The following is a 26,131-nucleotide window of genomic DNA, read 5'->3' as shown; positions in this document are numbered from 1 at the left end:
AGGAAGTGAGCAAGCCAGTTTCTATCGAAAGTTTTGCACAATTATTTGTTTAAGTAGTGAAAATCAGCAAATTGGACGGAATTAGGAGCAAACGATTAACCTGCCAAACATACGAGAATTTCCCCTAGTTACTATATATCTCCAATAGTTTGAAACATTTCTTTTACATTTGTTTTAAAGAAGTTTTTGGATCTAGTTTGACCACCCTAATGAAAAAAACGACGAAAAAAACGTTTTAGACGGAAATGGTCAAATAATCAGATTTATGAAAATGTCCATCTAAAGTTGCTGAGATATTGGCATAATCAAATGTTGGAACGTTTTTGTAAGCCGTAAAAAACTTCAATTTTTATGTTTCTTTTTCTTTAAGCCGCTGTATTTCAGCAACCAGATGTCCAATCTTCAATGTCACTTAGAAATTGTTGGAAATTTTATGAACTCTTCGAAAAAAAATTGACACTGTTTCTAAAAATAAAAAAGGGAATTTTTCAGTAAAACTTTAACTTTAAGTGTCTAGAAAACGGCGCATTTTTTCAAAAAATTAAGAATTTAAGATTGCGAATTTGATTTGAATTAAAAACTGGCGTTAATAAAAAAATTTACAATTTATTTTAATCATGATCCGGCGTCAAAATTTTGTTCATACTTCTCAAAGGCAAAAAAGATGCGGTTTATATGTCCCCAAAAAAACAAATAAAACAATTCAAACATTTAAAAGTTTATTTCAAAATAAACAATCAATTTTTTTTTCAAAAATAAATTTTCCGAAATCCGTATTTTTTAATTTTTGAGTTTTTTTAAAACATGTTTTATGGGACAAAACCCCGCATCTCCTAAGCCATTCAGCAGTATGGACCAAAATTTTGCCGACGAGTTATACATTGTTTTTAAATAGTGATTTTGGTAAAAAAAAATCTAGCGTTTAAAATGTTTTAACCTAATTTGTTTATGTCAAATCGAATCTGCATTCGAAAATTCTTAAATTTTTGTTATTAAGTGCACCGTTTTCAAAATATAGCCATTTAAAATTAAATTTTGTTCGAAAAATTTCGGTTCTTTGATTTTTTAAAAGATATACAGTCATCCCTCATATTCGGAACAGTTTACAGATCGGCCAATGTTCGAAAAATCATAGAAAATCGAAAATTGAACATAATGACTTGCTCCTACCAGCATGTGAAAGCTTTTCTTGCGATCTTTCGATTGATGTATTGACTGGCTGTAATTTTTTTACATTTTATATCAAATTTTCAAAGAAAAACATTGACCCTTGAAATCCACAAACTCGGAACACTTTTTTCTTACGGATGTAAACAAACTTTGATTCTCTCCAGGAGTACATATTAATGACATTAATGTGTGAAGTCATTATATAAAATAATGACTTCACACATTAAAAACCAATGAAACCCATGCTTAGTCATGTTTTATGAATGGTCTGATAACTTTTTGGTGAAAATATCTGTTAAATTCAGGTGTTCCACAATTGTGGGAGGCACAATAACATCCCACAATTATGGAACAGGCAATTTGGAGGCAGTGTTTTGCAGCTCAGAATAAAATAGTCTCGAAATGCAGTTTGTTGTTTTAAAAGAACTACTTTTACTAGTGAAATAGCAAGAGAATGTATAAAAAAAGGTACTAAAAATAGTAGGGTCGACAGAAAAGATGCATTTGGCGTGATATTGACAAATTAACACAAAAGTGTTCCGAATTTGTGGGTGTTCCGAATATGTGGGATGACTGTACAGGCTGTTTAATGAGTTTACTTTTTTCGGCAAAATTTCAAAACACGCTCAACAAATAACCCTGTATTTTTCTGGGATCAATTCCTTGCACTTTGCGATATTCTATAAAGTTGTTCCCGGGTCAAAACCTACAACAAGATTTTTAATGATAAAATTTTATCGGGTTGAGAAAAACTTTCCAGAAGAAGAATCAAAAAGTTAAAAATAAATCAAATAAATTCATTAAAATTCCATTCTAATTTCAGATCAAAACTGGAGCAACTAAACCATAACCAAATAAGCTCAAATTGGTTGATCGGTTGATGCAAACGGAATTTAACACTTTTGTCTTTTTCATATATGAACAGCTGCCAAAATTTTATGGAGACTTTTATGGGTGAACCAATGACACAGAATCCCCACAAAGTTTGAGCAAAATAAAAAAATATGAGTAAAATTCATTTCCGAGTTTGGTGAAGAATTGCTCAACTGTCAAAGTTGTTTGAGATAAAACCTTGTTTACATTTTAAAAACCGGCTATAAGGACCCCGTGCGAAACAAACGCTAATTTTAAGGACGAACTTTGTTTGCAAACTTGCAAAAAACATACTAAATTGTGTTTTGATAACAATTTCCCACAAGTTTTGCAAACTGAGACTTGTTGAACAACCGACTTAAAAGATTTAGTACCACTGCATCCAGTACCATGGTTTTGTACAGCCTTGTTCGCAGAATTGGGTCCTAAAATGAAGCTTAGATTGCTGATATTATTGTTTACAGCGATAAAGCTTATTTTTCTGAGTACAATGACCCTTTGTACGACTACAAAGAGTTTAAAATGGATTTTTAAATGACATAGGGCTTTAGTACCCAATTGTTTCGTGGAAACATGGCATCTTTTCTCAATCTTGCTGAAAAGAAGGTTCTTGCTAGTAGTCTGAATCTAGCTAAAAAATATAGATTCATGTATTTTTTTTCCGATGAATTTGAAAATAGCTAGCTTTTCGAAAGTTTTGAGTAATTTTATCGAGTTTTGGCGATGAAATTTCATTCTATGGAGAAAATAAAAATATCATTGAAAACAATAAAATAAATCGGTTTTCTGTTGATTCCAAGAGTTTGTGCGATAAAAAATCTAGTTGTAAGAACAATCAATCTTTAGAAGACAGTTCAAATGACAAGAAATAAAATGTTTTTTTTTATTAAACGCGAAGATCATCCAGCGAAGGCCACACGTAAACTTTGTTTCCTTTTAAAATCTGACGGCAGTACGCTCGGTCCGCTAGACCTTATTAATCAATTAGCAAAATTTGCATACCAATGCACTATGGGCCATCTCCATACAAACAGGCGGCCAAATTATTTTTTTGCTTTTTAAATGTTTTTTTCATACAAATTTGGGTAATTGTATGGTATTGAAATGATAAACGTCGATTTTTATGACTTTTCATGTTTTTCAATAGTTGATTGTTTATAATAAATAGTCTTTTCATACATTTGCAAGTGCAACAGAATTGCGTATATATTGTATTGCAAGTTTATATTATTAAATTATGGATAAGCATAATTTTGCATCCCCACTTTAAGGACACAACCCCTCCCTTCTTTTTCTTTCAACCCACCCCCCCCCTCCCTCCACTCTCCTCCTCCCCTACAACAAAATTTGTTAAAGCGTAATAAATTCATTTTAAGTCAAATATTTAGTATTTACTGCTGTGTGTTTCTTGTTGTGAGTCCATGCCATATAACTTGAGACACCCCCTACCTTCAAGGGAATAAATTGCGAAAATTTTAATTGTTAAATCAAATTACAGAAAAAAATAATTCTTAAAATTCATTTGATTATAGAGTTTGTGACAGCTTCAGGATATGTTAAAGGTACTTTCTATGATGTTTTGTACTAACCAACATAGAACTTAAACGTGGATCAGTTTCATGGATTGATCGCAGAAATTCATCATGCTAAGTAAACATTTTGCTGAATACTTTTTTCGGTATCAAATTGAGATTCTCCAGTTTCGCTTGAGAAACTTCGGTACGAATACCTTATTTTGTCTAAGGTACTCAATTTTAAATGTAGGCAACAGAAAATTCCAATAAAGTCATTTCGAACTTCTTGAAACCAGGTATTGATTTTTGAAGCGACGATGCCCACGAAGTAGGTAGCAAAGCAAGTGAAATAAACGGGCGCAATGTTCAGCAATGTTAGATTATAATCCAATCTTTCAAGTGATCTTAGTTTCTTGTTTAGCATCGGTTAGCAAAAAAAGTACTCGATTAACAAACACAAAAAATAAGTTTTGTCAAAAAAATGCTCCAGTTATTCGATGAAAACTTCAGTTTTTGGTTTGGAAACAACATTTTATTTATAAATAGTTTCAAAGCTTATCTCATTACCTTTCCAACGATGTATAGTTGTCCTAATAAAACATTTAAAATGGCTGAGCTATGTTAAAATTAAACAATCAGCCTTTTTTACGAAAAACGCTAGTTTTTTACTCAATTTTTTGAGTTTCAGCTTGCGTATCTCCGTAATGAACAAACTTAGAGCTTTGAAAATTTGGATTTTTCTTAGTTAGAATGTTTACTTTCGAGAAAAAAATACCAAAAAATATTTGGAGATGGTCACTTTTTTGAAACTTGGCCACCCAATGTACCATAGTGCAATGGCAGCTGATGGTGCTTGATTGTCTCAATGATAAATAGCACTGAAACGATAACGGTGTACACTTTGTTGGTCAAATATGATACAGTGTTGCGTGTGTGGCCGTCCATAGCTCTGGATAACACAAGGAAGACTAGATTGATTCTATTTTTTGAAATGTCTACGTGACACCACATTTGCGAATCACTTTCTGGTCACGGTTGTAAGAAATGCGGAAGTAATAATTGAGAAGTAAAGTAAATGGGTTTTGTGATATTCAAAAGCAAAACACAGTTTCCTTTTCCAATTGTTTGATATATTTGAATTCATAGTACTTCACTATATTCAATCTCTCTGATTTGTTTCTCGTTTCTTCAATTACATATGCTTCAGTAGCTTTGTCAACAAGTGTGTAATTCTACGCAGTAAGAAGGGGAGGGACCCTTTCCTAAAAAGCCTTCGTTCTTTTCACAGTCTAATAAACTTAAAGCGATTCAACACTGAAGACTCTACAAAAACAGCATCGCCGTGGGTGTGTGTTTAGAAAATAGTGTCTATCATTAAAGCATCTTTCCTGGAGTCTACTAAACCTAACTTTTTTTGTAACTGGTCTAGTTTGCTACTTATAATAAGTACACACGGATACCGGTCGGCAACAGCGAACACAAAAGTACGTTACGTTCTTTGGTCTGAGGTTTGACGATGGGGAAAATCGGAAATAAAGGTGCAAAACGGCATAACATCAATATTGATTTATTTAGTAACAGCTTGATCTTCGTACTATCCAAATACTATTGGTAGGGGTGTTTGTGAGTGTGTGCCATCAGTACTTTACATGTGCTTGATTTGCTTAGTTTTTCTATCTACAGTTTTGTAGTTTGGTTGAAACAGTTGTTTGCGTTTTTTATTTATTTCTGGCAACACCGTCCAGCGATATTTGATACAGAAGTGTGATGGATATGCTAAAGTTGTGTTATTTACAGCCGAAAGCTAACGTTCACATTGATACACAGATTTCGATTGATTTCCAAATTTTCAAAATGTTCGCCAAATTTCGTTGTAGTTGGCATCACTGCCACGCGTGTCGGCCATTTTCTTCAAGATGGCGACGTTTGACGTTTCCAAACAATTCCAAAACAAGCGCAGCTTGCGAACGCTCCTTATGGCTTCCGGAATGTGTTGATGGACCCCTTGGAGTTTTGCCGTTGCTGCAGGTACGCGGCCGCTGCCGAGGGGGGCGACGATTGGTTGGGCGGAGACGCCGCCGATTGTTGACGTTTGAGCTGTCGGCTCATCGAGCTGGAAGGAATCTGCACCGAGCCGGACCGCTGGCCGAGACCGACGCGGGGTGGAATGGCCGGCGGAGGACCCCGGTTGGGCAGCGACTGCTGCTGCGGGAGGCGTCCCGGCGTGGCGGATGGCAACACTGGTGCCTTTATTTTGGGCGGTTCCGACGAGGAGGAGGAGGACGAGGAAGACGAGTTGCTGCTCGGCGTGGACGAAGTGATTGAGGATCCGGACGAGAGAGGTCGCGCCGGCAGAGATGGAGGCTGTTTTGACGTTTGAGCAGCGGCAGGGTTGCCAGCGATGGTCGGGGGCTGCTGGGGGACCGGTTTGCCGATGACGGTCTGCAATTTGGGGGTCGGCTGTTGGGGAAGGTGCGTTTGTTGCACTTTCTGAGCGTTTGATGTCATCGTGGTTGTCGTCGTCGTCGTCGTCGGGGGCGGCTGGACCGGTTGCGTAGCCAGTTTGGCCGCCGGAGGGTGCTGCTGCTGGATTGCATGAGGTTGTTGCTGCTGAGTGATGGTGGCCGTAGTGGTGGTGATGGCCACCTGTTGCGCCCCTTGACCAGTCGGGCCGGCTATCGAGATTGCGGGGTACTTCTTGTGCCACTCTTGCCCGGCGGCCACGTACGAGAAGACGCACAGCACCGAGTAGCAAATGTCATCGGCCTTCGGGAATAAAGATGGCAGACAAAGAAACAACGTTTAACACGCGGCGGTATTTCACAACTTGAGTCGAATTTTCGAGGGCTAAAGTTTAATGAGCATGAATTTGCATTTTGTGTGTCTAAAATTAGCCACGACAAGAATGTCTGACACAATTCTATTTCGAAAACAGGGATTTCATACACGCACCCAAATCTTGATCACCTACGGAGCAGGCCTTAATAATTTGACAATAATTGCATTAAAACGGTGACTACGTAATTTTTGGATGACACTCTAACGACGAACTGTTAATTTAATTGAGATAATTTTGACAGTTTGTAATACCTTAATTTTGACGGAACTTAGATATGCTTTGAATAAAAGCAGTTCAATGTCAATCACTGTTAAGGTAAAGTAACCCGCTAACTGTCAAATTCACACAAAAATAAAAAATAAAAAAGGATAGTTGTGCTAGTGAATGCAGCGCTAGCTGTCACACCATCGAGGTTCTACTGTTTTGGGATTTTTAAAACATGCTCATCAAACCGGAAAGATCGGTGGATCGTTTCGCTACAAAACCAAAATGCACATCATTTCGAAAAGGGCTCAAAAATATAACGAAACTATATACAAGTAGCAGTAAATCAACTCTTAAATCCGTCGCTATTCAAAACCAAACAAAAAACGAAAAATACTAAAAAATGTAAACTTTCAACAACAACTTACTTTCAGCACAGAAGAAGGGACATGGATAGAACACACACACTGACACTGACTCAACAAACACGCTTCCGCACCCACACCCACACACACACACACGCGCGCCCACCTCTTATCATGCAGGATTTCTCCCTCGCTCTCTCCCCCGCTTGTCAGTTGGCCCCAGGGAGTAGCGCTAGCAAAGTGACAGTGTGTGTGTGTGCGTGTGTGCGTGTGAACGCTGTGGCACGCGCGTTTGTTTTGTTTACACAACCACAAGCTGATGTAGTAGGCTAGATATAGGAAGCGCTCACGCACACCAAGACAGATAAGCTTTCGCTATCATCTATTCTACACATGGTAGCAACTGGAGAGTGGTAGTAGTAGTGGTGGTGGCTGTGGTGTTGGTGGAGTCAGCGATTTGGGGCTCCCGCCGGTGGTCCTTCGTGGCGGTGGTCCCGCAGGAGTCTCTGGGCATGGCACACGGAGAAAATTCGATGCAGACAAAGGGCGGCCTCGTTCGCCTTGGAGCGTTACACGGTAAGCAATGGTGTTTTTTGATTTTTACATTATTGTTTGGTAGTAGTAGTAGAAGATAAGTAAATGGTCGAAGTTTTTTTTCGTTTTTTTTTTACATGGAACACGGCGATATATTAAGGTAAGAGTAGGATTAACGTATGTGTTTTTTTTTTTCAATCGGGTACAATCACCAAAGAAAGGGCGCGGAAAGAGAACGAAGGAAAGAAAAGCATGAAAAACAATTTTCAACACACAATTCAGGGTAAAATTTTTGGATCGCCTTCACCGGAGGGGACAGAATTCGGAAACAAACTCGTAGTGTGCCAATTGGGTGAGAGTCGCGCCCTCCTGCAAATTTGTTTAATGTGGCAAATTGAGAGCGAAACAAAAAAATATATATTCAAATAAAAACAACAACAACAACAACTTTCAATCAAATCAACCACGCAAAGTAACGGCAGCACAACATGCAAGGAACTCAAAACGAATCGTCTCGCCTGCTTGTGTTTCGGCATACATCACACGTAACGTAACACATTCCGGTTTAACGAATCAACAAAAGAAAAAAAAGTGTTTGCGAAAAAGCCTGCTAGAAAGATATAATTACCAGATTTGACATGAACTTCCGCTGGATTAGCTGGCGAGTTTTGGGGTCTGAAAGTTGAAAATAGATGCTGTTTATGAAAGGTCGTAACAACTGAAAAATGTTATGAAATACTCTGATTGTACATGATTGTTTAACAGTAGGACACGTTACCCTAACGTACAAAATCCTCATTATTTTAACATCCAACTGCACCCTAATGCCTAAACGTTTTCATAGTGTGCGTGAGCGCCGGTAAAAAGTGACAGTTCGTCACTTGTGAGGTTGATTTTGTCAAACCAAAACGGGGTACAAACTAAACTGTGTCAAACGACCAATGTTCGTGATATTTTTAAAATATTGTTCAACAAAATATCAAAAACATTTTTAGATGCAAAATAAAACCGTTCATTCGAGTGTCCTGTAAAAATAATGTTTTTAGATAATTAAAAGACCTTTCAAATGAACCTAAAACATCGAAGATCTGATAACCCTGCATTGACTAAATGTTATCGCTAGTATGCGATTTTGTAGTTACAGTGTAATATTTGAATGCGACGAAGGCACCAACCACCTAAACTAAAAAAAAAAATCATAAAAGATTCTCGGTAAAAAAGTTTCCATTTTTTATTTAACTTTATTAAGTTAAAGTTGAATTTCCATAAAACATATTTGTTTTATAATCGAAAATAAAAAATGAAAAAATTCGATTTTTGGAAAAATAATCTTTTGGAAAATATCGCAAATCTGTACAAATCAAATATATTTTTTAAGGCAAAAACGAGTAATCAATCGAAAAATGCTTTACATTTTTTGATAAAATGTACCATTTTCAAGTTTATGTAGCTACCGTCATCAAGGGTGACATTGGGTCATACAAATTTCTGCATTTTTGTATGATCCAATCTCACCCCCAGACCCAATGTCATCCCTGATGACGGTACTTTAATTTGCAATTTTACATTTTTAAGGTCTTAACAAAATAATGAAAAATATGTTTGAAGGTTGAAAATGAATATAATTTCCCATATTTATCCTTCTGAAATGTTAAAATAAGTTAATGAGGCTGAGATACAGCCTTACAAAGAATTCACATCGATGAATATGAATGCGTCACCTAAATATGTAGCATGATATTTTTAACAGACGATATCTCGGAAACTATTGATTGTATTTTCAATGTTTCAAATTGAAACCTTTGTGAATTTTTTTTTATCTTTTCTTAAAAAATAATTTAGAACTTTAATATTTTGGTCAAAAAAATTAAAAAGGGAAATAGTAGTTTATGCAACAAGTTGCAAAAAGAGGATTTTTTCAGCACGAGTCGTACATTTATCCAACGAGGTTCACCGAGTTGGATAAATACGAAGAGTACTGAAAAAATCAAGTTTTGCAACGAGTTCCATACAACATTTTTTGCAATTCCAAAAAACACACACTGAGTGAAAATTTAAGTAAAATTTTCATGTATTTTGTCAATACATCGTTTAAATCAAAAAAATGTTGAAAAGTGTTACTTTTCGAAACAAGTGCTGAAAAGTTCAACTTTTCAGCACCCATTTGAGTGCTGTAAAGTAGAACTTTTCAGCATTTATTTTGAAAAGTGTTGCTATTCGATTCTGTTATTTTTGGTACAGAAAAGTAGGCTATTTGGTCGTTCAAGAATGACAGCAAAAGTAAGTAGTTTCACGACGGAATTGCAAAAAATTACTTTTTGCAATTCCATCGTTAAACTACTTACTTTTCCTGTCATTCTTGAACGACCAAATAGCCTACTTTTCTGTACCAAAAATAACAGAATCGAATAGCAACACTTTTCAAAATAAATGATGAAAAGTAACACTTTTCAACATTTTATTGATTTAAACGATTTATTGACAAAATACATGAAAATTTGACATAAAATTTCACTCAGTGTGTGTTTTTTGGAATTGCAAAAAATGTTGTATGGAACTCGTTGCAAAACTTGATTTTTTCAGCACTCTTCGCATTTATCCAACTCGGTGAACCTCGTTGGATAAATGTACGACTCGTGCTGAAAAAATCGTCTTTTTGCAACTTGTTGCATAAACTACTATTTTTTTAAACCTTTTCAACTGTAGTGTTTGATTTAAAAATGTTGATATTATAATTTTTTAATTGATCAGAAAACTTCACAAAAGTTTCGATTTTTAACATTCTAAATAGGCCAATAGTTTTCGAGATAACATAAGTTGAAGATATCTCGTAAGGCTGTATCTCATAAACTAATTGCATGATTTCCAAAAACCCCAGAGAGAAAATTGAAAGAAATTTTAAAAATAAAAGTAAATCGAAAATCTATACCTAAAGGTACAGTCATCCCACATATTCGGAACACCCACAAATTCGGAACACTTACGTGATAATTTGTCAATAGCATGCCAAATGCAGCTTTTCTCTCGACCCTACTATTTTTAGGACCTTTATTTGGACATTCTCTTGCTATTTCACTAGTAAAGTAGTACTTTTTAAACAAAAACTGCATTTCAAGAATATTTTCTTCCGAGCAGCAAAAAACTGCCTCCAAATTGCCTGTTTCATAATTGTGGTTTGTTATTGTGCCTCCCACAATTGTGGAACACCTGAATTTAACTGATATTTTCACAAAAATGTTATCAAACCATGTATAAAACATCACTAAGCTTGAGTTTTATTGGTTGCAGTGTGTGAAGTCATTATTTTGTTACAAATATGTACTCCTGGAGAGATCCAAAGTTTGTTTACATTCGTAAGAAAAAAGTGTTCCGAATTTGTGGATTTCAAGGGTCGAAGTTTTTCTTCAAAACTTGATATAAAAGTTAAAATTTGCAGTTGTTCGATACAGCATTCGATAGATCGCAAGAAAAGCTTTCTTATGAAGGTAAAAGCGAATAATTAAGTTCAATAATCGATTTGCTATGATTTTTTGAACATTGGCCGATCTGTAAACTGTTCCGAATATGAGGGATGACAGTAGTTTAATCTTCAAAAATGTACATTAAAAAAAAAATATTAAGTTTTAGTCGTTTAGAAATATTTTAAACTTTTATGGAATTCCAATTTTAAATGTTCACCGCAAAAACTTTTTTTTTCTCACAAAAATAAAATATTCGTCAATACTTGTAAATGTTGGAAACTTATGATTTCATAACAACTAGGCAGGAGTATAATGCATTTTTGTTGCCCCCCTCGACTTTGATCTGAGTCGAGGGACATAAACTTTAAAAAAATATTTGTCTCGGTCTTACTTAAATTTAAACAAATATTCGAATTAAAAAAACATTTCAATAAATTCCACAAAATTTCAAAATTGTCCTAAAATAGGGTATTTGTCCCTTTTTGGGCCTACTAAGCCGAGCGCACGTTTGATTTGATGCATTCGCAAATGCTGCTATAGGCAGCCTTGCATATATTACATGAATAAGTTAGTTTTCAATGCTAATGCTCATACTTAATCATACGCGAATCTTTCAGACAAGTTTTTCTACAATAATTGTTAAAATTTGACAGGCAATATTCAAAATTTTCTTATACGGTAAGCCTAGAAAGAAAATACTCACTGTACTCCTCCAGTATGAAGACGCCTCCCTTCTGGGTGAAACACTTCCGAATGTGCTCCAGTCGTATGAAGAACTGCATTTAGCGAAAATTAACAGCATGGAAAAAGACAACAGAATTAGTACGAACAAATTCAAATGCACTTCAGCACACTTTTGGCAAGTCAAAGAAAGGGACGGATAGTGTATGTTTCAGTATATTTTTTGGTCATTGTTTTTTTTTTGTGTTGCGGGACAGGAAAGCATATCGTTATCGTTATCAAAAACGGGTTGTGTTTCTACCAGTGTTGAAGTTGTACAAAAGGTGTGGACAAGTTGTCACATTTGCACCGTAAATTGTGTTTTTTTATACGATGAAAATGCAACTTTTTGAGTACCACCCTAATTTAAGTAACATTTTCATGACAGATGACAGCTCGCGTGACTGCTTTGAAACCATCTGTCACGGGCACGGTTCAAGCGGTGTGTGACTTATTTAGAACGGACATTTTCAAAGAGGAAATGAAGTTATCTACACTGCTACAAAGAAAGCTCGGAAAATTACACTTGATCTTAAAAAAAGCACTACAAATAAGGGAGGAAAAGAAGATTATTTGCAAACCAATCGGAAGTAGCACAACAACAAAAGATTTCTAGGTTAAATGTTCTAATTTGAACCAAAATAAAAAATGTCAAGCACATTTTACGCTCAAAAGCTAGATGAAAGCTCAGTGTGTGTTTTGTTGTTGTTCGACAATCACTCGTTTTTGTTTTAATTTGATTTATTTTTCTCTATGGGTGAAGGGGGCAAAACGGGGTAGCATTCGACATTCACACTCGCGTTCTTCCTATCAATGCGTCGAGAGGTTAGGTTTTTCATCGCCGCGGCTCGATCGAAATTGGTAGTTTGAAAATAAAAATAAACAATCACTTGTGAGATGGTCTCTAAACGAAAACGGAAGAATAAGAAATCGATCACAAAAAGGAGATTTTGTTGTTGTTGTGGTTGTAACACGAAGGAGAAAAAGGAAGAGATTGAATGAATGGAAAATTAGTAAAAAGTTAGGGGCGATGAGCAAATCCTAAACAGTGAAACGAAATGGATTTTGAGAAGTTAATTGCATTTTTTTTTGTTTTCCTGATTCTAGGAGGGAGCGAACTTTGAAGACACAGATTTTTGTTAGAGGTTGTCTAATCGAGCATCGTGTCCAACGAATTAAATGGAAAGTACTGCTAAGGAAACTCATAATTTTACAGTAAAACCTGTTTGATTTGTCACCTTCATTGTTTTTGAATGCGACCAATGTCAACATAAATTTGGAATTTGAAAACGCCAGAAAACAAAACATTTTTGTTTAAATCATTCTCACAAACACTACAAAACCAACACCAAAACAAATCAAACAAGAGTGATCGGATCAATGAGAGTTGCTCTCTTGCTTACTGTCTTTCTGCAAGATTCTAGTGCTGTGTCATACAAAAAGGTAGTCCTCACTTTTCCCAACAAGATTCAGATTGGACGATTGCTGATTTGTTTTGCTCGTGGTGTTGGTGAGATCGACTTAAAAGTGACAGCTCCATTCAAATATTTGACAGATGCGTCTAACTGATAGGTGTCAAACAAACGGTATTCCACTGTATCTGTCAACTAATCGTTGAAAATCTCGAAAAAAGGCTAAATTGGTTTCACCCCAAAACAGTTTCGTTCTTCCAAGGATGCAGGATTTCGAACCATGCGCGCTTGCCAAAATAGTACTAACGTAGGACTACGCTGTGAAAAATCATTTGCTAGATTTCTACGCTTTCGAAGGTGGTGCCTAGCATCAAGCTAGTCTAGACCTAGTTTGAATATCATCAAGTCAATAATAAAATCTATTCTCAAATCTACAAGAGTCGCACTAAGGATTTCCAACGGTAACACAAAATAAAATCTAACTAAGAAAGTAGTGGAAAAGTTTAACTAAAAAAAAAACTCGAATAGATTGGACCACTACGGAAGAAAGAGGTGGGAAAAATTCACTGCGCGACCGTAACATGAGTTGCTCTTTGTACAAAAAAACAACCGAAAATCAAACATCTAGCTTCAGGTACTGGGAAAATCAAACCAAAAATTAATGGTGACAAATCTACGCGTTAAACTAAAAATAAATTAAGATAATTCACTATAGTTCAACTACAAACAACTACTATTCAACTATCGAAAAGGAAAGAAAAAGTAAAACAATAAAACTAGAACTTTGGTAGAAGAGAAAACTGTGGCACAAAAGAGGTTTTAAAAAATCAAGAATAAAAAGGAATCTACCATTTGTTAGTTTGCAAAAAATATTGCCGAACTAAAGAGATATATGTCGCAAAGTGTGTGTGTGTGTGTGTTTGTGTGTGTGTGTGTGTGGGTGGAACCGTTCCGGAACTATGCAATCTAGAACAAACAAAATGCGCGTGTATTACTGAGTGAGTGTGTGTTGGTTACGGAATCAACTGTTGGTTCCAATCTAATGTAGTGAAAAATACTTTCAAAGAAACCGAAAACGAGAAACAATAAATTAAGAAGCTTCAGTTCGACACACAAAAGTTTTTTGCAACAACCATTACGCTAAAGATATCGATTGTCAAACGAGTTTTTTTGTTTGTTTTTGGTATCAGGTTTTACAGGATTTATTCATTTCAATACGTTTGCGTTTGTGTGTACGTGTGTGTGTGGTGTTAGTTTCAAGTTACAGCTTCTTTGACTTAAGTATAGGTAAGTAGTAAGTGAAATTAAATTTGACTGTACCTCAAAGTCCTTTTCATCCGCATTTTTTTGCAAAATGTTCAAATGATAGATGGCATTGTTTGTTTTTTTTTTATTGTGCAAGCAATCGATTCAAAATGGCCGCAAGAAGTTCAGTTTTACGACAACAGATGGTGTTGTTTAGGTTTTTTTTTCATTTTATTTATTTTTTTGATTTCGACAGTTAACAGATGGAATAAAAGAGAAAAAGAAAAATGGAAAACATGATTAGTTGCTTGCTGTTTTTTTTTTTTGCGAAACAGTTTCAGCGCGAAGTTTAGGGGCATTTCGCTACAGGAATAAAAGGTAACGAAACGAAACGAAACGAAAGAAAAAGTGAAGAAAGAACAGACAGAACAAGAAAGTGACAGCACTGAGAGAAACTGACAAAACGGAAAAGAAAAGAAAAGAAAGACGGGGAACGGGGGAGCAAACGAAACTCGAAAACAACGGCAAAAATCAACATAAAACAAAACACATAAGGACCATCTCAAAAGTTTATTTGCTTGAAAGTACAGTCGGCGGAGTTTTAAACCTAAAAAATGTTCGTTTCGCTTACGCTACGATGGGTACAAATACCATTACAGACGAGGAAAGTTGTGATTAATGTTGTTAAATTTACAAAATAATGTCATTAAGTCGGTTCTTTTGCTGATATTTAAGGTTTGAAGGAAAAATAAACAAAATAAAGCCAAAATTGAAACGAAAGAAAACTAATTTTGTGACAGAAAGTCTAGCCCAACTCTTCGAAGGGAGGACTTAACCCAAAAGAGCACATTTTTGAAAAAAAAATCTAGATTAATGGATGCTTCACTCAGAGTTCTTGAAGTCTAAGTATTAACGATGTGTCCGCGAAGAATAAGAAACATCAACTAATCTAGGAAAGTCTAAAATGGTATCGAAAAAGAGTTAAAAAATGTTAAGAAGGGGAGATACTATATGGAAAGATATTATTTTAAGGAAATAGACAAAGAGTAATACGGTGAAATGAATTTGACGGAAAAGGGTAAACGGTGAAATAAACATTTAGGGCTATTGTACAAGTTTTGGTTTGTTGGTTTTGGCAACAAACCGAAACTAGTTGGTATCGTTTTTAGTCATGCAAATGAGGGATTGTATTTTAAATGCGGTTAAAACTGTGGTTAAATTTTCCCCAAAAGTAACGGCTCGTTATTGCATCAAGTTGCAGCAATCATTGAATTGATAACACAAATTAATAGAAATTTTACTTTGGTCAACTTAGGCAAGGCAACAAATTTCAATCCTCAAATTATTCATCCTAAGCCATTTTTGAATTTTTGAAAAGAAAATTTTGTGCAGAAATATACGAAAATTACATTTTTCTGGACCACCCTAAGAACGGCGTTTGTCACCTTAATGTCTTATCAAAAAAGGCCAGTTTTGAAAAAGATTTAATTAAGGAATGTTAAAGAAAATAATAAAGTGTCAATTATGCTTAAATAAACGCAATTGATGCTGGGGTTCTTTCAACTTTGCGAATGTCGCAATAAAGTAAACAACAGAAAAAACAAAATTACACCTCTTTTAAACATCATCAACAAACAATTAAACGGCCAATTCGAATGGTCGGAAACTTCACAACCGCTCATTTAAGGGAGCGTTATTTTATTACGTTACGCAAAAATATGATTTTTGGACCCCTTCCCCCTTCCTCGTAACAAAATTTCCACACAAATTTCTATAAATTTGTATGCAGCGTAACATGGCCTCCCCCTCCTCCCTCCTCTTACACTGCGTTACGTAATAAAAGAATGCTTCCTAAGGTCATTTAAGAGTGCGAATTTAACTAAAGCACAAAGTTTAGTGGGATGATATCAGCCATCCTATTTTTTCCTTTATTTTTAAAACTTTTACAAAACTACGTATTGTTGAAAAAAAGTACTGAAAACTTGAGTATATCACAATACAAACTTTTCAAAAGTAAAAATACTTTTTTTGAAAATACTCAAATTTTGCACAAAACTATGTATTATCGAGAAAAAAAAACTCAAAATTGTAATGATTGCACTACTGCCCCTGATCGCATAAATGTCCCATATGCATTATTGATGCTGTTTGGTTCAAAATTGTGTGCTCTTTCAAAAGAGCCTGATGTAATGTAATTGTCTGCTCTACATCTTTGTAGAACATTGTTACACTCTAAAAAATAACCCTGCAAAGTTAGAAAAAACGCGAAATTTTAAAATGAAAATTTTTGTTCTAAATGAAAAAATGACCCTTCTGGGTCAATGTAGATTCGAAAAGTACATTAAATTTCCCATAAAATGACATGTTACAAATTTTTTTACAGTCGAGTAACGGAAAATGGGAGGATTTTCAAAACTTTTTTAGTGTTTTTTCGATGAAAAATACGTTTTTTCGGAATTCTGAGTACGCCATCAAATCGGGCGTCTAATTTTACATAAAAGTCCCTTTGACACCTAATTTCTATCTCATCACCGTTTCAGGCTGCAAATTATTGAAAAACACCTCTTTTTTTGCATGTTCAAAAATGGAAGGGGTCGTACCGCCCCTCCGTCACGAGATATCAAAAAACGAACCTCGGATTCGTGACCTAAATTCTCTAATCTTTAATAATTAATTTTAATAATTTAATAAAGTTTACTAATTTTCTAAAATACGTTTTGCGAATATGTTTAGAATTTTAAGAATAATAATTCTTGGGTCCTTAAATGAAGCTTAAATTTGTGATATTATTGTTTACAACGATAAAGTGTATTTTTCTGAGTACAATGACCCTTTGTACGACCGCAAAGGACTAACAATGGATTTTTAAATCAATTTGAAAAAAAATAGCTTTGGGTTTTAGGACCATATTATAACTTCCGATAGGTATGACACAATCATTTGATGCCCATATTGTCAAAAACTGAAATTTTTATTACTTTTTCAATAATACTGCGTTTTGTGTAATTTTTTGAGCATTTCCAAAAATTGTCTTATCACTTTCGAAATGTATAAATATTCCCGATCATTTGATACTCATAATGTAAAAAAAAACAAAAACTTTGAGTAATTTTTCGATTATACGCAGTTTTCGGAAAATAGTTTTTTTTTTCATATTCATGATGATTTGTAAAAATTTAAGTACTTGAAAATTATTTAAGTTTTGGATTCAATATATTTCATTTGCTCGTAACATTTCTAACTGAAACCAATACAAAACATAAACACAAAAATGTAAATTTTTCGTCTCAGTTTTCAGGATTTAAATATGTATTGAATTTTATTGACAAAATTTCACTGTCATCGCACAAACACGTGTTATTTTTTTAAAATTTAGGCTATAAAACATTACTTGTGACACAGATTATACAGAACCAGGGATGGAATAATCGCAAAAACAATCATTTTCTCTTGCGAACATTCTTCACCCGCGAAAAAGAGAGGAAGCTTATCAGGTAAAAGAAAATTGCTCCCGAACTTCTCCGAGAATATCAATCTGTTGTGGATTTCCTTGTCAGTGCAACTTAAAATTGTTATTTCGCTTTGTTTACAAACATTGCACATCTACAAAAAGTGACTGTGATGTTATACTTGAAAGAGAAGTAGTGAAAAAGATGTTCCACCGGATAATCAAGATGATGATTCTTGGAGATTCCTTTTACCGATTTTTCGTGCGCGAGAGAGGAGAGCCATGCTCCCTACGCATTTTTTCTCTTGATGAACGTCAAAAGATTTTCTTTTGATAAAGATTCTTTTTTGAATTTTTTTGTCAAATTTGACCATATTTCACTGTTAACGAAATTTCTCCCGAAAATCGCGAAACTCATTCTTTGTTTCGACATTTCACAGATAGCTTGCAGAAAAGAGAAAAGAAGCTTCTCTTTCAAGTGCTCTCTCTCAGTGAACGTCGCCTAATAAAAATTCAAAGTGTAAATTTATAAGGATTGATCTGAGACGAGACAAACAAATGGAAGTAAAGTTATTGTCAAACTAAATCACCCGCACCCAACTATCAAACCTAAACCAGATCAAGAAAATTTTAATCGAATTTGGGTACTGAAGCCCTATGTAAATTTTTATTTACAGCGGTAAACAAAACACGATTAAAAACCATTTCTGATCACTTTCTTTTTTTCATTTTAATGCAAAAAAAGGATTGACAAGACAACATTTTTTCGATGGATCAACTATGGTAGGAACTTTTCTGTCAAGAAGGACCGTGAAGTTATTTTTTTAAAATTGAATTAAAAATCCATTTCAATCCTTTGCGGTCGTTCAAAGGTCATTGTACTCAGAAAAATGAGCTTTATCGTTGTGAACAATAATATCACAAATTTAAGCTTAATTTTAGGACCCAATTGTTTTTACCGCTGTACATACAAATTTACATAGGGCTTTAGTACCCTATTTCAAGCTGATTGTTGGTGATGAATACTTGTTGAACATAAAGAATACATCTTTCCATTTGTCTCGACTCAGGGATTGGACTTTGTTGATCTGTTTCATGCGTTCGTCACCACTTTTTTTGTGTTGAAATCTGATGATCTCAAAATTTAAGGTTAAAAAGTTAAACGATAGACACAGTTACCACTTATATAAAAAATAAACAAAACAACGAATAGCAATAATAAGTTATAAATATTGAAATATAAAAAAATACGAAGAGAGAGAGAGATTTTAAAAAAGAAAGGATTTCAAAATGCGTTCCATCTCACCTTGCTGTTGGCAAACAGTAGTCCAACTCCTTCCAGACAGATCTGCATCAGCCCTCCCTCGCCCGTGTTCAGATCTTGCACCGGAAACTCACCCCCCAGCTCCGGTCCTTGCCCGGTACAACCTCCGCGCTCCATGGCCTCCTTGATCGCCGTGTACAGCTCCTTGCACTGAAAAAAATCGATTGGTTGATTTTATCCTGCTTCCGCTACAAATTTTGCGTCAATCCAACTCACCTTCCGGGTGTAGTATTTGTGCAGTTGCGTTTGACCTCCGTTGCGGCGCCACAGACAGAGGACGCGCGTCTTCGGCGAGTAGGTCATGTTGACCAACCGCTCGAACCACCACCGCTCGACGATGGTTCCATTGACGGATCGCAGCACCAGCCCGTCGTCGCGGACCTCCATGAAACGCAACGGTCCGGTGGCGTCAACGCCCTGATGCACGGTGAAACTCTGTCGGTGCAGAAGCCGTGACCCGAGAGGTTTCAGGTCGATGTCGTTACCGTGCTGTTGGGGGAGGGAGGGTTGTTTTTAGCTGATGCTGAACGTATTGTGTCTGTGACCAAATCTTACCAGATTGTTCACTTGGTCCAGCAGCAGGTTGACCTCCTGCGAGTAGATAAACCCGATGTGGCTCTTACCGAGCAGCCGCCGGATCTTCCGCTTGATCTCCAGCTTGTTGCAGTTCAGCATAACCAAGGTCGCCGTCAGATTGTAGAGCATCGTCGACAGAAGCCGATCTTCATCGTGCTCCAGTCGCTTCCGCTCCGAGTCCGACAACGACTTGTACCGTTCCATCATCTCTCCGGGCCCTTGGTCCATCCCGATCATGTCCCGTTCCTGGCTAACGGCATCTAGGAAGGCATCCTCCCAGAACTGCATCTGGTCCCACACGTTGGAGCGCTCGCGTCCCAGCAGGCCCTCGAACAGATACACCCGGGGAGCGTCCGGCGACGGGGAGTTCGACGTGGGGATCAAGCTGCCGCCGGTGTACCGGAAGCCGGCGCTGAGCGATGACTTGCCGGTGAACAGACCGCCGGCCATCTTTTTGGCGTCCTTCAGCGTTGAAGATCCCTTTGGATGCTAGGGAAGGGGGAAGGTTTTGGGTTAGGGATGCCGATCTTGTACCGGAGAGATCTTTTAAAGTTGAAAGGGAGCTTGAGAGCTGCTTTGTATGCTATATAAGTTCAATTATTACAGATAACGTTGCATGTTTTTGGACATATCCAGAATCAATCTAGATCTGCAAGCTCAGAACAAGGACAGACATAAGCAGACACAAACGTAGACGCACTAATCAGAAGAAACAGATGAACTTCTTATTATTATTTTTTTTTTTTTTTTGTTAATTCGATGGTAGTAATCATGCACAAAACAAGTAAACCAAGTTCACCGTGTATGCAGAGAGAACTGGCAGTCGAGCGAACGAACGAGAGTGGAAGAAAAATGTCAAACGTTCAGTTGAATTGGGATTGTAGCATCGATCGGACGTGTTGTCGGAGTGATGATCCTTAACCAGCTTGACTGATTTTTTGACGGTTTAGATACATTTTAATGTTTTGTTTTGCCTCGATTCAGAATTAAAGTTCAACGAATTATCTGTGCGGTAAACTTTACGCAGTAGGGCTGGCCGCTTTCCTTTATAAAGGAAGTTCATCTGCTTCTTCACAAGTTCTTCATACATAAAAGCAGCTTATTCCCGTAGCTCCAAAAGCATGACTTGACTTCTATGCGTGAACACACTTACTTTTTCGTACTCCGTGTCGGAGACGGTCGACCGACAGGAGATCGACGGTATCAACGGGCCGCCGGTATGCTGCTGCGGTAGCACATCACTGGCCACGGACAGCGTGCCGGACGAGCCGTGAACTCCGGGCTGCTCGCAGAGCGCGCACATCCGGACGGAAAAAAAACACAAACATTCAAGAAAAATACACACATTTACAAGAATTTAGATCACTCGCTAGAGAGAGAGAGAGGTTGGAGGAGTAGGATGGGATGACTCAAAAGTAGGCAAAGAGAACTGTCAAAATCACCGAGATCCATCAATTTAAGGGTTATATAAATGTCTCTGTTTTGACAGCTCTCTTGGATCAATGATTTTCGTTAGGAAAGGGAGTTGGTATTAAAGTGGAAGGAGGAGCAAACTAACAACGAACACAAGAAGCCTAATTTTGACGCATCCAACTCAAACTCAGTAACGCTTATTTACAGAAAGGGAAGTTTGTAAAAGTCAACATTCGTTACTCACCTCCGAATCGAACGAGGTCAGCTTGCTCAGCAGCATGTTCCGCTTCTGGGTGAGCATGTCCTTGAACATCTCCGTGGTGGACTGGTTCTCGTCCTCGCGCTCCGATGCCCGCCGCGATATCACCGGCTCGTGCAGCACGGACGAGGAGTTCTTGCGCGAGCCAACCACCGAGCTCCAGTCGGCCGGTTCCGACGGGCTCTGCGGAGAGCGCAGATTCTCCCGGCTGCCCATCGGGCTGACCGACTGTAACGGCAACGCTGTTTAAACACAAGGTTGTTGAGTTTAGAGCAACGGAGAAACTTACCCGGCTTGATAGCAGACTCGCCGACAGATCCGTCGTGTTGTCCGTCAGATCCTTGCTCCAGTAGTGCGTGTGGGCAATCTCCATCATCTGGAACACGGACGCCATCCCGCCGAGCCCGAAGTTGGAGACCGTGTGCTCCAGCCCGTGGGTGATCGCGAGCAGGCACTTGAGCGCCCCCTTGTACACCGGCTTGGAGATGCACTGAAAGCAGAGAATGATTGTTAAAACATCGTTTTAAGAAGTTGAGTTCAGAAGACTCACCACGTCGTCGATGTGATCGTCCGGTCCGATCTTGCGCTCCAGCGTTTTGTTCAGCTTGCCGAGCACCAGCATCCGGTACGACTCATCCTCCATCAGCTTCTTCAACCGATTCAGCTTGAGCCAACCTACGCCCTCGCCCGCGAGGACCTGCTGCACCAGATCCTTCAAAAAAGTCTGGTTCTCGGAGTTGCTTGACGAGCGCTCGGCGTTCTGCAACCGCTGGATCTCCTCCTGCGTTTGCTTCGGGCCCGAGTGCTTGATGAGCGGCGTGCGCTCCACCAGACCCTTGCGCCCGTGGAACGGATCAAAGGACAGCTTGTCCTTGAGCTTGTTCTGCGCCGACTGGGTCTGGCTGGGCTGCAGATTACCGGCGGCCGAGCGGGTCTGCTGACCGGCCCCCGCTGGTTTGCTCTGCTTGCTGCCAAACAAGTCCGAGAACATACTAGACGTAGACTGAGCGATTCCGTTGAAGTCGCTGGTGATTGAGGAGAATAGGGACTGGTTGGTCGTCGCTATGGCGCTTCCACCGCTTCCGCCACTCCCTGACGGGGATGGGATTTGTGGGTTTTGCAGGTTCTGCTGACTGCCCTGCTGGAGCAGTCCCTTCTTGGCGGCTGCCTCTTTGGCGGTCTTGGTCAGGTCACCCAAGGTTGATTTGCCAACGTACGTAAGATCATCCAGGGTGTTCTTGCTGACTCCTGCAGCCTGTTTGGAAGCCTCCAGCGCTTGTTTGGAGGCTTCCTCAGCCGCTTTCTTTGCCTGAAGGGTTAGCTGTAATCGAAAAGATCGCATGAGTATCGCGCCAAGACACCGACGATCAGCGAATTACGACATCTAGACTGCGGATATTGTTGGTTCAAGCAAAAATAAATAACGATCGTGTCCTACAAACCTGTTCCAGCGGAGCAAGTATCTTAATCTCTTCTTCGGCATGCTCTTTCAGCTCCTTGGCTTGCTCTTTCAACTGTGATTCGTTCGTGTCGTGTTGTTGTTGTTGTTCGTGAAAGGTTCGTGTTCGTGGTGTTGTTCAGGCAACAAAATAACCGAAAACATCGAGAATATGGGGGTTTGTATTGAGAGAGGGTTGAGGTTTGAAAGAAAAAGAAAAGAATACGGTATCTCGTGTAGAAAACAGACATCAAATAGACAATCAAGAGGGACAAGGGGGACAGAATACCATGCTGTAATGGACACGGGTGGTCCGTGATCCTACCTTATCGACATGCGCCAACAGTCCGTCCTGGCTGCTTTGGCGAGTGGTCTCGCGGACGAGTTCCTTCGCTTGCGAGGTTAGCACCTCGAACAGTGATCCCTGGGAGCTCTGCCGTTGAGATCCTGCCGATCCCAGTGACGGAGGATGTCCGCTGGACCCGGTTGATCCCGAGCTGGAGGTTCTTGCCAAGATATTGCTTCCGCTTTGCTGGCGAGCCAAGTTGGGTGACAACGGCGGTGGAATCTTCCCCATGCGCGTTCGTCGACCGCCGTCCGCATCCAGCGAACCTGCGCTCTCCTTAGACATTATGGTCTTCGGAGTGGTAGTGGAGTTAGAGTCGGACTCGTTCTCGAAGCTTCCCTGCTCCAGCTCCTTCGCGGGTTTGACGACGATCTGAGCCTCAGCACGAGCCTTCGGGTTGAACTCAAACTCGGAGTCCCGGTTGAAGCTAGGACTGCTCAAATCAGACCGGCTGGATGAGGTCGACGCCGGTGAATCGGGCCGCTCAGCGTCATCCGCTGCCTCAGCTTTAGGCGGTTTCATACCGTCGGGATAGCGCAGCGAGCTCGGCGGTCGATACACCAGCTTTGGATCGAGATTGGAAGACATGGTTTTCGGTGCAATGTGCACGTGGTGTTGGTTACCGTAGACATCGTGTAAACTCGGTGACAAATCAGAAGACGCCATCTCTGACACAAAGTCACTCAACGAAGAGTACGACGAACTCGTGCTCTCCGCCCCCTCCGAATCCGAGCCACTTTCATCCGTCGGTTGCGTCTCCAGCTGCTTCATCCCCTTGAGCGCGACATTCAACGAGCTGTTGTCGTCCCAAACCGGGAACTTGATCGGGGTCAACGTGTGCGCGTACCACTTCGGCTTATCCCCAACCTGGGACGGATCCAGCACGCCCGTCTGAACCCGCAAAAACGCCACATTGGTCGGCGTAAGCGACCACTCCGCCAACCACTCGACGGCCTGGGTTCGCGCGAACCGGTTCAAGAACGCCGACGCCCTCGGCCGCGACCGCAGAAAGCTGTTGATCTGGAAGGCCACCACCGGCCGCGGGTACAGCCGCAGCGTGCGCGTATGCTCGGTAAAGTTGGCCAGCGTGTTCTGCGAGTTGAAGAACCGCACCATGGCGACCCGAGTCGCCACGTCCACCGAGTCCACGTCCGAGCCGTACAGAAAGGGGTTCGGCGGGGGAGGACCCACCGGCGAGGGTTGCCTGGTGGTTCCGCCGCCGCCGGCCACCCCCGAGAACGAACTCCGCTGACTATTGCTTCCTGATCCGGGCACTTGTAAAGGCTGGGCAAAGCTGTAACGGAGAGATGCTGAAGCGTTAGACAACGGTCGGGGTGAAGAATCAGAATTTGCTTACTTTTGAGGCGTAGTGTTTGGTCCGCTAAAGCTCTCGCGGTTCGACCCCGGCTGGGACACATTGCTGAGCAGTGGTCCTGGAGTTTGTTGATTGCTTGATGTCATGGAACTCAGAGCCTGAAGTTAGGAGTGTGATTGTTAGTATTGGACAAAATGTTTTGAAATTTAAGCTAACGCTAATGTGAATGTCTAAGAACGATTAGGTAGCTACTTCTGATTTAGTCGATATTATTTAGTTAACATTTGTCTTTAAAAATGATTCAGGTACCTTTCTAAATTATAACACGAAACAATCTTAAAAATAACGGTTTAAAATACTCTTCACAATCCTATAAAATAAATTGATCAAGTCATCTAGTTTATTTACAACGAATCGCTTCTAAAATTTACAATAAGTATTTTTATTGCTACACTCAAACCAATCACCACTGCAATTCAGTGATGATAAAGCTACTGACATTCATTTGCAGCTCTACTGCAAAGCAGTGATGAACTGCACTCAAACGAGAGCGGCCAAACCCTCTGGCAAATTTCACCGACTTGTGGTCAAAACAAATGGGTGTTAGTAAACAACGCTCTGATATCCAATCGAGTAATTAAAAGTGCAACATGGAGTTAAACTTTCTGTCAAGCTGCTGTGAAGTTTACCATGACAGCTGCGAAAGTTTCACTGCATGTTACCGGCTCACATCTCTCTTTTTAATTTCTCATTCGAGAATTCTTTGTTTTTGCTGTCCGCACTTTTTTTTTTTTGAGTGTGAGTGTGAGAGTGAATGGTTATCGCGAAGTTCGATTAACTGCCGCTAGTGTCGCTTCAGTTTTGATACCTGTTTTTTGCGAAAGTTTAACCACGAGTTTAACGTTGTTTTAAAGTATTTTTTTAAGTTTTTAATAACAACCAAAGTTATTTAACATTAATTCAAACATATTTAATAGTAAACGAACTATTCTAAACGCTAACAAAGCTAATAAAATAGAAACAAAATTTTAAAATGAACCAACATAGAATGCTAAGGCTAAACGAAACTAGTTCGAACATAAATCGAAAAGAAAGGATATTTACACCAACTCCTGCCTGATCGATTAGCTGCATTGCCTGTGTTTTTTTGTTGTAAGTGTGTCGCAATCATATGTATGTGTGTGGGTGTGTGGCAACATGATGGAAAAGATTGGCGGAAGATGCAAGATGGCGGAATCCAGGATAAAAAGCGAATTTTTAGTTCGGGTGCCGTAGACGTAATTTCGAATATGGTTTTGATGGGGTAAGATTGGTGGTTTCAGGATGAGAGAGAAGTTTGAGTTAAGGAAGAGAAAGAAAGAAAGAGAGAGAGAAAGAGAAGATTGAGCGTCTCAGAGAGATTGGTAGGTACGTTAAAGGGGTGCACTCGATGACCAGCGGTGCTGATACAACGTGATGCCATGGATGACGGTGGACGGAGGGGTGCTAGTCTGGGTTTATTGACTACGAGATTGGTTACCTGCTTCAAGTGGTTCTTGAGTATGGTCCCTTCGGGCTCCGGCAGGGGAGGAATCTGTTCGGGTTCGCCCGATGTTGGCGTTAGCCGGTTGGAGTCTAGATCGACGAGCCAAATGTCGTCTGGAAGTCTGCAATTTGGAAGAGGGAGAGTTGAAGA

At 39.0% G+C, this 26,131-nt stretch overlaps 1 protein-coding gene across 6 annotated transcripts in view; it reads right to left on the bottom strand.

Annotated features, from left to right (window-relative positions):
• Window positions 1-4,665: 4,665 nt before the first annotated feature.
• The window catches only part of LOC6042687 (MAP kinase-activating death domain protein), a 52,032-nt gene continuing 30,566 nt past the window's right edge, over window positions 4,666-26,131 (bottom strand). For 2 of the 6 annotated variants that reach the window (XM_038255549.1, XM_038255599.1), the window contains exons 5-20: window positions 25,976-26,102; window positions 25,561-25,593; window positions 24,499-24,614; window positions 23,121-24,435; window positions 22,800-22,871; window positions 21,908-22,678; window positions 21,647-21,847; window positions 21,343-21,585; window positions 20,839-20,967; window positions 19,665-20,174; window positions 19,326-19,598; window positions 19,092-19,259; window positions 14,413-14,421; window positions 11,664-11,736; window positions 8,128-8,174; window positions 4,666-6,323 (exon numbers count right to left, since the gene is read on the bottom strand). In XM_038255549.1, coding sequence (XP_038111477.1) covers window positions 5,532-6,323; window positions 8,128-8,174; window positions 11,664-11,736; window positions 14,413-14,421; window positions 19,092-19,259; window positions 19,326-19,598; window positions 19,665-20,174; window positions 20,839-20,967; window positions 21,343-21,585; window positions 21,647-21,847; window positions 21,908-22,678; window positions 22,800-22,871; window positions 23,121-24,435; window positions 24,499-24,614; window positions 25,561-25,593; window positions 25,976-26,102 — 4,879 coding nt within the window. In that variant the 3' untranslated portion in view covers window positions 4,666-5,531. The remainder of the gene's footprint in view (window positions 6,324-8,127; window positions 8,175-11,663; window positions 11,737-14,412; window positions 14,422-19,091; window positions 19,260-19,325; window positions 19,599-19,664; window positions 20,175-20,838; window positions 20,968-21,342; window positions 21,586-21,646; window positions 21,848-21,907; window positions 22,679-22,799; window positions 22,872-23,120; window positions 24,436-24,498; window positions 24,615-25,560; window positions 25,594-25,975; window positions 26,103-26,131) is intronic. The other 4 variants (XM_038255709.1, XM_038255655.1, XM_038255818.1 and 1 more) reach the window with 4 other exon arrangements.

The sequence above is a fragment of the Culex quinquefasciatus genome, chromosome 1, assembly GCF_015732765.1.
Source record: "Culex quinquefasciatus strain JHB chromosome 1, VPISU_Cqui_1.0_pri_paternal, whole genome shotgun sequence".
In the NCBI taxonomy this organism is placed as follows: domain Eukaryota; kingdom Metazoa; phylum Arthropoda; class Insecta; order Diptera; family Culicidae; genus Culex; species Culex quinquefasciatus.
This window is presented reverse-complemented; position numbering and strand designations above follow the sequence as displayed.